The sequence below is a fragment of the Sturnus vulgaris genome, chromosome 2 (genome assembly GCF_052056855.1).
Source record: "Sturnus vulgaris isolate bStuVul1 chromosome 2, bStuVul1.hap1, whole genome shotgun sequence".
Classification (NCBI taxonomy): domain Eukaryota; kingdom Metazoa; phylum Chordata; class Aves; order Passeriformes; family Sturnidae; genus Sturnus; species Sturnus vulgaris.
Window position 1 is genome coordinate 99,863,305 of NC_142244.1, and position 12,532 is coordinate 99,875,836.

A 12,532-nucleotide genomic window follows, 5' to 3' on the forward strand; every position below is an offset into this window, starting at 1 on the left:
AGGTTTACTTAAATATATGTTTTCAGAAGCTGTAAGAATAACTCAGTATAGTCACACTAATTTTTTATTTGTTCCTGCTTCAATTTTCACTGACTTGAGACAAATGGAAAATAGATTTGTGAGAGCAACATTATAAATGAGATGGGAAAGCTGTGAAGGACAGAAATCCCCTTGCCTCAAGTTCTTGATGTGGGTGTTTGCTCTCAAGGGCAAAAATGTCCACCCTGCAAAAGAAAACTCTTCTTGCAGTCAAGGGACGCCCACAGAGATAGAGGGCTCTGGATTTTGGGGAGAGCTAAATACAGATGGGAGAGAAAGGGAACTCACAATCTTATCACCCAATGCAGGCTTTGAGTCCAAAGTGTGCTTTAGCAACCCAACGTGGCTTTCCAGTCAATAACTTTCCGCAGGAGTTTCCCTTGCCATAGACTATTCAGGCTTTCCAAATTAGGCATAATTTCTGTTTGTTATAAACCCTGTGTAAGTTTCTCAGTGCTAATGACACCTACAAGTATTGTTGCTTTGATAGGAAGTGTACCTTTTACTCAAGAAAGAGGGTCAAAGTAAAATATAACTGATGTACAGCTGTAAAGCCCAAAATTGGAAGGAGTATACTGGGTACTGGGATCATTGCTAAATTTATATGTTTGTTTTAAGAGCAAGAAAAAAAAAAAGAGGTAAAGAAAATTATTCAACATAAGATGGAGAACTAAAATGTTTTAGTTCTCCATCTCCATCTCATGCTCCTGTAATTGTGGGTCATTACTGGCCAGAGTTAAAATAATTTGCATTTCTCTTTATGGACCAATTTAATGTAACAAGCTAAATCTTGAAAAAAATCTGAATAATGAATGTTCTGCAGTGCTTCTTTGGGAGACGTTTACATGTAGATTTTGGGGTGGGGATTTTTTCCCATTTAAAATCTACTATTAACAACTCTCATATTTGTCTGCAAATGTATTTGCTGCCATATTATTTTAAAAACATTTTCATTCAAATGAGGTTATGCCTTAAAATAAATTCAGAATATACATATTTAGGTATAGACATACACATTTATGTCCTTCACATAACTCCCAGTGCCACTGAAGACTGTGTGCTTTAGCCTACTGTCCATGTTGAGTGGCTTTAACCTTAAGCCCTCAACTATCTTTATCATTCCCTGGTAAAGCACTAAAACAATTTACTGACTCATTCTATTTATCAGTTAAAACAAATGCACTGTTATGCTAAAACCCAAAAATATTCTACTTTTGAAGACTACTTGTTTGTTACTTTTCCTGTTACCAACACCATCTTTATTACTCCAGTAGGCAGACTATATTTCCTAAACCTGTGCCCAGTGTTCTAAAAGGGTTTGTTGGTTTGTCTTTATACTCATCTGCTTGCTCAGCATCCACATTTATAATTTTATAATTTACTGTTTCTACACAAATCCCCATTCCAAGGAGGTATCTGTTGTGGATTATATTCCACCAACAACATTCAAGTATTGTGCTAGCTAAAAACACACAAGCAATGAAAAGTCAGGCAAGAGGTTGTCACAATACACCAGTTTAGAGCTTGAATATGGGCTTTAAGTCTATTATCTGAACAGTTTGGACCAGAACCATGGAAAAGTAGGACTGTATATTTTATTTAACTTCTAGTCTGGCTTCCTTGGAAACCAGGGTCATGAGAACAAAGATAATAATGCTGTGCTATTCACAATTTTGTTTAATTCTTTTGTTCTTCCTGAATAGATTAGACCTTCAACACCATCATTTCCACTAAAATTAAAGGAAATAAGCAGTATGTGAAGGACTTGCCAACTATTAAATTTGTGAAATTAAGCTTTAAAAAACTATGGCTTATATTATTTAAGGGAACTTAATAAAACTCCCTAATTCCACAGTACTTAGAACTATTGTAAAATCATAGTTCATTATCCACAATCATATACATGAAGAACTTAAAAATGTGTCTAAAATAAACACATACACACACTCTCCCCCCATGAAAGACTAATTTTGCTATTCTGTATTAATACTTTCTGTGTCCTTCTAAACTCTGCAAAGAAATACCAAATGGAGGACACAGACAATGCAGATAACACTGAACTGAAGAGACTTTTCTAAACTCTGCCTTAATAATTATATTTCAGTGTAGTGAATAAGTATCGATGGAAAACTGTTGTAGTGAAAGAGCTTATTCGTACATCAGTCCTCTTCCATGCAAAAACTTTGTATGTTTGGATCTTTGCAAATACTGAAGCACAGCAAGTTAGTTATATTTTTGCATATATTTCTGGGTTAAATAATTAAGTAATATCAAATAACATTCCATAATAATCACTGTGACCATTCATCATTTTAATTTAATAAAAAAAATTATACACTGAAATATCTATCAAGTAGTATCTAATGTAATAATAATATGATAATAATATCAAGCTGCATCTAATGTAATAATAATGAAAGTCGATGAGCTCTACACTTTGTCAGGTTGGATATGATGTTCTAACTATATGTTAAACTTGCAGAACTGGCACTACTCTCAATCAGTTAAGAACAATGTAAGGGAAGGTGCCACTTATCTAAATGTTTAATAACACATCACTATCACACTGACATACTATGACTTTGTATATTGATGCTGAATTGATTTTTGCCTTTTTGCTTTTATATATTCTCTATATTCTTTGCATATAATCTTGTAGCTCTGTAGCCAATTCTTGTATTTATAACTAGCACTTTACCTACTCTATTAGACAGAAAGACAAAATAAATTCGCCAATGGCTCCAAGCCCTGGGGGTCTAAGGTTAGATTCTTTAGGAAGCCGAGGTTGTAAACAGCTCTCTGAGACACACTGTCATGAACAAAGTTTAGTTCCTATCTACGGTGGGGGAGAATTCAGAAAAGGGGAGAACCAGGGAAGAATTACCTCATCATTTATGTCTCTAATTGGGGTTTTTTGTCAGTTATGGTAATTTGCTAAACAAAAATTGTATGCGCTCTATATTATGTGTGCATCTTCGGTGCTTTCTGTCTAGCGAGTTGTGCACCTAAGGATTTACTGATCCTTAAAATGGTAACCCCTTTTTGTCACCTAACTGTGGTTGTGATTTTAGTACCAGCAAAAAGGCATCAGTATTGGTTGGATTTTATTAAAATAGTTTGCACTAAATAGAAAGTTAGTAAAGGATATGCAGAGAAAGTATAACCTTCGATATGAAAACATTCAGCTACTAAAAAGGATATATGCATAGAATTGTAAAAATAGATAACGAGTAAATCTATTGCTGTATAGTTTATATATATATATGATTAAACTTTTGACTATGATTACACTCTTACTGACACACATATATATGAAACTGTACATTTTTACTTAAAACACAGGCATATATGTGTTCCTTCAAATTCAAGATTCTAGATATTCTTTAAGTAAGACATTGTTGACAATTACCCATATTTCTATGCTAGACAACTTTACATAGACATAAATGCCAACATATTCTATTATGCAATATTAGTATTGGTTTTATATACTGACACAAGCACTGCAAATACAGGCACAGGATGTATACAGATATATATATTAACATATATGTGAATACTACATTTATATGAAAGTCCAGAAAACAATGTTCCTGGATTGTCAAGCCCACATTTTGTAGGAATACATATTTTTAAATTCTGGATTGTTATAATATCACAATATATCAATTAATTATCAAACAGACATTAAAAAAAATGCCATATAAAAATACTTGGAAATCTTCAACATGTATTTTTCCAGAATCATCGCAAAGTTATTTAAATATGAAAAGTTTTTTTAATTGATAATGTGTATATAGCATGGAAGAAGATTAATTTTTGGATTCTATTTGTAGTAGCTGTGGACTTGACAAAGTCTCCTACCTTTATATGGTCAAAGGTTTATAAAAGATGAATTAATTCCTCCCTATGTGGAAACAATTCCTATTCCTTTAATATTCGTGAGTAGTTGAATTGACACACAATAGAAAAAGTCATCCTTGCATCCTGAATCAACAGAGTAGGAAAAATAGATGTGCATGGATTCTACCACTAAAACAAGCTGGAAACCAGACAAACGAGAAATCCTTTTGTTTCTGGAATTGCTGACTGCTATTCAGAGAGCTGCCCTGCTTCATAAACATGCCCAGAACAACTCCACATTAATAAATTTCAAACAAAAATATGGCGAACCAAAGCTAAGCTACAACAGTTTGATTCAGCAAAAGAACTTTCTTGATCAAGCATTAGAAAAATTGTGCCAAAACTATTTTTTGGCAAGAAGATACATGTTAGAGGCTAAATTCTAAGTAAATATGAAGACAAGTAAAAAAATTAGTTTCAATGGTGTTATGCTTACTTTACACCATTTCAAAATACATTTTGCCATCTATCTTTTCCGTTTGAGAAAACCTCTTCATGCCTCTTTGGTTATAGTAAATGAGTGATATATTTCCATCCACACCTTAAAAGTTTGTTCCTCCTCAAATATTCTCTATTGTTCAAAATAAATCTTATCTTACTGGGTTTTCCCTCATGTTCATGAGTTTAAATATATCTATCAAACAATTGTATTTTTATTTTTTTATTTGAAAAATAAATAAATAATGGACGTTTAAATTGCCATTTTCTTTTTATTGCAACAAGACAAAAAGTGAAGGATCAATATCAAAAGTAATTAGCCATAAATATTTTCTTTGAAGTAATATGGTGTAGTAAGCATAGGCATTTTTTCTTTCTATATTTAAAACTTTGATTACTTTTGCTGCTAGAAATTATTTTTGTCACAATTTTGATGACCGCATCATAAATCTAGCTTATTACCAGTATATTTCCTGTTCTCTGTTTTAGTCGAGGTTTATTGCTTTTTCCACTACTAATATGCATCTGTCTATGATCAACTTTAAAAAGCAAAACAAAAACCAAAGTGCATCTATAAACACTAAACCAACAGTGAGCATGAAGGTGGTATCGTGGTTGGGCAGCTAAGCAAGAAAGGATTGTCCCTGAAGGAACACAAATGCCCTCAATCCCCTCTGCCCCAGCACAAGTTGAGAAATAGAAGCACTCTCAGGGATAGAGATACAGTTTCCAAAGGAAAACAGTTTCTCATTTTGAGATGTCCACAATTGTTGTTACACTCACGGCTAAACACACTTCAGTGTAGACGCCTCTGCTGAACAAGTGTACAGGACTCCGAGTTAAGGAGTTTCATTTTTGCCACAAAAGGAACTAGATTGTAACAGCATCTTTTGTCTTATACTCGATGAGGGGTGCAATATTGTTTAAACCACTAGCAATACCACTGCAAGAAAATGTAAGTAATTAGTGTAGTATGGTTCCTTTACTTCTGAGGAATAAATGCCAATCTACAGAACTGAAGGTCTAATTTTTTAAGATTGATTTGTAAACTAGACCTAATTGCTGTGACAGGAGAGGTAATGAGGAAAGGGGAGGCATTACTTTCAGATTACCTTCTTGTGAACAGAGAATGGATGCTGGATCTGCATGAAAACCACCTGGACTAATGTTCCTGGACCACAGCATAGATGTGTCATATATGTGGTATAATTGCCATGACTGATGCCATCACTGGCATTAGCAATATGAAATAGCCTGCTTCATGACTAAGATGATTGCAACAGGACTTCACACAGACTAATAATTGCGTGTATAAACGTCTTTCATACAGTTTGGGTACAAAGAAATTACGCATCTCAGAAAAATCATACAAATAATATAAATAATGCTAGGAGTTTTCTTTCTCAGAGTTATTTGGCTCAAGTCCACACTAACCATTAAATTAGTACTTTAGTCTTCAGGGTGGCTGATGGCTAAAAGAACTTTAGTAGGCTTAAAACTTTAGTTGCCTTACTTTTAGGTTAGGTAAACTGTGACATCTAATATGAACGTTATTTGTCTTTTTGAGACACACCTTCAGAGCTTGCTTAGTCATCTTTCCACAGAAAAGACAGATCATGCAAAAAATGCACTCATTTTCTTCCTAGCAACAGTATTGAGTCAGAATTGATCACAAGGGAGAAGAGAGGCCTTTTAAAGTCTTCTTTCAAGACTTGCATTATCTATGTACACCAAGACCAAAAAATATTTACTACCTTTTTTTTACATAATCAAAAATACATTTATCCAGTATTTAATGTTGAAAGTCTTTTATGTTAAGTAGTATATACCTACTGTTATAAAGTTGGTAATCAATACATAGTTATGCCACTAAATAGTAGCACCTATTAAGGATGTAAACCCACTGAATTAATAAAAAGCACAGTAAATCCAAACAGCTATTCACCTTTATGGCCCATGCTTATGTTGCCAATGACAAAACTATTAAAATAACAAATTATTTCAGGGAAAAAAAAAAGCAAAAATAACAACTCTTTGGTAAATAAAAAGGTCTTTAAGAGATTAAAGGAAATTATCAGGTCCAGGTAAAGAATTGTCTTATGTTAATATAATCATAGAATATGATGTGCATGTTTGCATGGCACAGAGATGCAAAACCTGCACAGAATGTGTGTGCAAATTTCACCAGCTAGCACCTAAAGTTATCATAGATATGAGTGCGGCCACATACTTCAATCTGAAAGTATTTAAGTTAGTTAAACCTATAATTCAGTTTCTTTTCCACGTTCAAAATTCTGTGTGGGAAGTCAGGCAGATAAACCTTGCTCCCCATGTCTGTGATTTCTGGATTGCAGTCCGTGTTCGAAAACTCCCCCACAGCTTCACACGGGCATGCAGAGCGTCCGGAGGGAGTGGGTGGAGGAAAGTGCGGGGTGCCTAATCCCTGCCTTGGCTCTGCAGCAGCAGAGGAATCAGCACGAGAGAAATGTACACTCAGGTGGGTGTGAGGTCACCTGCCTTGGCCTCGATGTTCAGCAGGAGCTCTGCCTCTGCTGGCAGCCTGGAGAGGCTCCAGAGCACCCTGAGACCTGGCTGCCCACTGCCACCTCACCCCGGGTGGCCTGCACAGGGCCAGGCTGCAGGAGCCTCTGAGCTACCTGGCAGGAGATGTGCCAGAAGCTTGCGGAAATGTGGGAATGCTGTAAGATCAGAAACAATTTTGACTTCGTTTCTAGGATTGCACTGCCTGCGAGCCTGGTGGGAGGCAGCACAGGAAGAGCAGAGTCAGCGTTTGGCTTCCCTGGCTGGATGGGCAGCTGGCATCCCAGAATCCAGCACAGATAAATGCATCTCCTCTTAGTGGCGATGTGAAGGACTTTTCACAATGAAAGCAACCTAATGAAAAATAATCAACAGCAAACCGTATGCAAAGAATGCATGACATTTCAATCAGCGTCTGAGTATGTGTAGTCAGTGCTAAACCTTGCCAGCTGCAGGTAGATAAGAAAATTCACATAAACAGTACTTTACACTGCATATTTCTTATGATAGCTTTAGAGAAACCCAAACACAAGTGAGGAACTTTTTCTTAAGTGAAATCTGGCACCTTTTACACGGTGAGCAAACACACACACAGATCTGTGTATCTCATATTAGAGATCGCTCATCTGCCTTTCCCAACCACTGTCGGAATGAGGACTTTAGCATGCAACCAAAGGGTATTTTCCTTCCCAACCACACACTTCTTGGCTAAAAAAACCGATAGGTAACACTGACCTTTAGCTTGTCATAGCGATCACTTAAAGCTGCCACCTGATGGTCACGGTGTCGCCCGACCAGTTTACACAAGGCACAGATTAACTGGTCATCAGTCACACAGTACATGTTAACTTTCTCATCCTCATGCTCCAAGCACATTAATCCCCTGATGTGAGAGTCCGGGATAGGCTCGATGAGACGGTGGCCGGTGAATGGCTTCTTATTGGGGTGAGTGGCTTTCAGGCACTCCTCGCAGTAGGACACCTCGCAGGTAACGCAGGTTTTCACCGCCTCCTGGGCAGGGTCCTGGTCGCAGAACTGGCAGAGCACCTTCTCGCAGGACGACATGCTGTTGTTATCGAACGCCCGCTCCCGGCGGGTCTCGCTGGGGGAATTGGGCCCACTGACCGAGGCTTTCTGAAACCGGTCGATGATGTTCTGCAGGGTGACGTTGCGCTTGAGCCCGTCTAGACCGCGCTGGCTGAGGGTGATGACATAGCGGCAGGTCGGGCACTGGAAGGCGGTGATAGACTCCACCGGCTCGTTGGTGGCGCAGTGGGAGACCAGGATGCGGTGCGCGCAGTTGAAGCAGAGGCTGTGAGCGCAAGGCAGCAGCAGCGGGTCTTCAAACAGCTCCAGACAGATAGGGCAGGTCAGTTCTGACTCCAGTGTTTCCATCTTCAGGCAAAGCTTTCCTGTGGTGTCAGCGAAATCCAGGGAAGCTGATCAGCTATCTGGAAACACATGTAAAATTCGATTAGGCAAGAGAAAACATGAGGGGTCAGCCATGGGGGGTTGTCAACTTTCGCTACTGCTCCCTGGTCTATCAACCCACCATGCCGGGCGGGAGAGCAATCAAAAGTTTTGAACCTGCACATACACATATCAAGGTATTTAAACTGTTTTATTTCACCCCTTTCTGTTCACTTAAGAATGAAAAAAACCAAAATATTCTTCATTTTTTCCCCTTTCCCTTTCTCTTTCATGCAATCAAGGAAACAGCAGATGTTTCTGTGCATTATTAAACCCCAAAATGATGAACTTCAAACAGTCTATTACAGTAAAATTAGATTTCTTTTGCAGATGCTTCTTTTGGCTTCACTCATCTATTAGTAAAACTTAAAAAAAAAATTCTTCAGCTTTGTATGTCATTGTGCAAGGATTAGTCCAGAGTATTATAACTGATAAATTTATAATCTCTAATAGCATTAAGAGCTATTTTATCACATTGAAATTTGCACTTGCTACTATAGCAATAATACAGCATTTAGATGTGCTATTAATAAACGTGTCTGTGCTTGCAAAAATATATATATATGGATATAAACACAAGGAATAATGCTTCTAGCATGTGATATCCTACATATATGTATGATATATATAAAATACTAATATACTCCTATGTATTTCAAGAACACATGCAGCTGTATATATATACACCTATATTTTTGTGCATATATACCTGTATACATATGCCAAAAACATATCACATACATGTTTGTAGTAAGATTAATATAGTCATGGGAGTACATAGTGTTGTAACTGAAATGCAAAAATGAAGATGGATTAGGGAGATGCCAAACAGTAGTTTAGTCCAAATTAGTGGTGATCCCAACCGCTAATACAAGAAAAGCCTCTAGACAGTAGTAAAATGTAGTGAGACAGTGAAATGTTTCATTTGCCTAGGAGGAGTTTGTGTAAGTATCCACTTTTGTATGAGTACTCCGTACTGCTAAAACATACGAACTATGGCTTGTTTTAGTGACCTTATTAAAACCCCGAAGTGGATTTGGACTAGAATCAATGATTTTTGAATGGAGGGCATGAGATTTTCTGGAGAAGGCAGCAATACACCCCCATCAGTGATCAACTGAAACTTCATTTTGCTTCTTTTCCTGCGCTCAGTGTTACAGAGAATGGTTTTGAAAGAGTCGCCCTACGCGACTCTCCCTGCCTAAGCTCCCGTCAAGGGCCCGTCACTGCCGCAAGCAGACAGGTCAGTGAAGCAGAAGCAAAAGCTATGCTTCACACTCACAGAGCTATACCTCTTCACAGTACAATCTATTTAAGCTTTGTTGCTTATAACTGAGGACGGCTTCAGATGGCACAGCTGCATCGTCTTTACACTGTAAAGTCATTGTTCAGTTGTGTGAACTCTTGACTCCTCCCCTGACCAAGGAAAAAGACAGAAGGACAAGAATCCCCCATAAACAAACCTTGATTCATTAAGGGTGAGAAAAGCTCAGGGCTCATTAGCAGCCTTGGGAACCAAGCGTGCTTGAATCTTCTGTACTTCATGACAATTAGTGTGGGGAGCATGGTGGCAGTGACAGGAATGCTACCTATAACCCCAACACGAACCACAGCAAAAAGGAAAGTTCAGCAAACAGAGGCAACGTTCAGACTTCACCATTGGTATTGAGTCCTCCTTGCTGTGTGGGAAGAGCAGCAAGGCGTCTGTTCCAGACGTATGCCTAGAAATGAGGATACTTTGCCTCTTTGCACTAATACGTTCTTTTATTCTGCCAAGAAATCTGAGCATTTAAAAAATGCACTGACCCCATCACAAAATTTGGTTTCCTGTATCCTCCATGATGCTGATCTTTTTTGAAATAAAGTTCGGTTTGCCAAAGACTAATTCATTTATAGCTATCCATCAGCTGCCATAATTGCACAGTGCATCTGGTCAAAATTAAATGTCTGGAAATTTAATATAAGCAGGAAGACAACTCCTCTCTCAGCCATAGCCATATAGCACAGAAGAGATTAAAGCCTTTTCTGCAAATGAAGACCAGTTTGTCTTTCCTCCTCTTCACTCTCTGTCTCACAGAAGTCCCAGAAGATCAAAAATCTCATTCACATTGTTTGAATCCCTTCCACACCACAACTGTCTACCTCATCATTCCCTTATTCTGCAGGCTGACTGCTGCACTGGGAAAGTGAGAAGGGGATTTGGGTTTGGCAGGAGACAACGTTTAAAAAGACAAACTAATCATTGCTCATCTATTGGCAGCCGGGTGAAAACCTGCCAGCCTTTAAGGCTTGTTTCTGAGGACTATGTTCAGAATACAGGGATTTTTTTCTATGTTAATCTTTCTGTACAAAATTCCTTCTGCTCCTCCATGTGCCAAACAGTTTCATTCATTCTGTTTCTTTCTTAAAACACTTTTTTTAAGCAAAGGCTTTTTTATGGTACTCATATAAAAGAGAGGTATAGATAAACAGCTAGAAGCAGCATTAAAACATTTGCATCACTGCCTCATAGAAAGATGCTTGAATCACCATCGGGGCTCTAGACAAATACCACCATCTCAACTGATGACTAACTCTAATCTATCTGACCTGAATGAGCAGCAGCTGAGCCCTAAATAATGCTATTCAGTATGAGCAAGGGTGCCAAAATCTGATCTCAGACTGTAAACGTCTTGGAATAAGAACCTATCTTCCAAGGTAAACAAAGCTGAGCACACTGATAGAAACCAAAAAAATACATTTTCCTGTTTTCTTTTGCAGTTGCAAATAAGTCAAAACACACCACATCTACAACTGAGTAATGAATCCTTTGAGAGCCCCTCACCAAAGACAGGCTGCATTTTCTGGACAAGCAAATGATTACTCTAATTCACTGCAATTCTGCTTTCACTTCTAAGTAGGTGCCTAAAGTACAGATCAGTGTGCTGATGATCCAGCTACAAAATCTTTCAAGCTCACTGACCCTTGCCTTAAGGTTTCATATTGAGTTTGGGTTTTTCTTTCTTCCTTGAGAAGGGTAGAGAATCCATAGCTACAGAAAACTGGAAGATTAGTCAGAAACACTATATGCATTGTTTATATATGGTTATATTCCATATTCAGCTCAAAAATTGAAAGGCACATAGCCTCCAGACATAGAAAGGAATGAAGGAATTTCAAGTACACAATTTCCTATTTGCAAAAATATGGAATTATTGGCAGCAAATTATATTACCAAAATGTCATTGAAATTACAAATATTATTTTTCTACCCATAGGAGGTACTTTTAAGAGCAGATATCAGAATAAAAGAGATTGTCAAAACAAATGTTATTTACATATTAACAACAAAAATATACTTAAGTAACTTTGAATTGGTGATATCTTCCCAGGTACGTAATAATTCGTTATGCAGTGTATTGTAAATGTGCACTAAATAAAATCCCCACATCAATCTAGTTCATTGCAAGATTCTACTAACACTAGTTAGAATTATCATCTCTGTACCTCTACTTGCAAACATGACATATTTTTTAGGTGGCATTATGCGTTCGTTTGCCAAGACATAGGCCAGCAGCAACAGTGGGATACCCTCTGAGATAATAGATTTAGAAGGGAAAATAAAAGTTCCTGCAGAGAAGTAATTGCAGCCAGAGAGGAAGGGAGTGAGAGTATGTGAGAGAAACAGCTCTGCAGACAACAAGGACAGTGAATAAGGAGAGAGAGGAGGTGCTCCAGGTACAGATTTCTCTGCAGCCTGAAAGGAATGTGTCTTTACAAACAGATGGTGTGAACCTGCTTGTAGATAGGGCCCAGGGACTTGTAGGTAGGGCCTTAACAGGAGAAAGCATGAGAAAATGTTACTAATTGGCATGGAAGGCTGCTCAGCCAAAGTCATGGCAAATTTCTGAACTTCGAGAAGAAGAGCAAAGATTTAATAGAGCTATGTTATTCAAAGTGTGTGTGTGTTTGTGTGTGCATGTTAAGGTGAACATATAATAGGTGAATTGGGAAGTCTGTACCTTTCAAGTGCCTTAGCCAATGGGGAAAGGGAGAGGGTGATGTAGCCAGGAAAACTGGGGTGAAAAGGAGGCTGCGTCCTCCAATAATTTGAGAGACCCCATGGAGAAATTCCCTATGGACTGTCCCTTTGTTAATAAAT

At 37.9% G+C, this 12,532-nt stretch overlaps 1 protein-coding gene across 10 annotated transcripts in view; it reads right to left on the minus strand.

The window, feature by feature from the left end:
- Positions 1–12,532, minus strand: part of MID1 (midline 1) — a 180,415-nt gene that overhangs the window by 95,464 nt on the left and 72,419 nt on the right. For 9 of the 10 annotated variants that reach the window (XM_088160192.1, XM_014882422.2, XM_088160193.1 and 6 more), the window contains one exon: positions 7,657–8,372. In XM_088160192.1, the coding sequence (XP_088016318.1) occupies positions 7,657–8,316 (660 nt within the window). In that variant the 5' untranslated portion in view covers positions 8,317–8,372. Of the gene's footprint in view, positions 1–7,656; positions 8,373–9,854; positions 9,971–12,532 lie in introns of those variants that run through there. The other variant, XM_088160195.1, reaches the window with a different exon arrangement.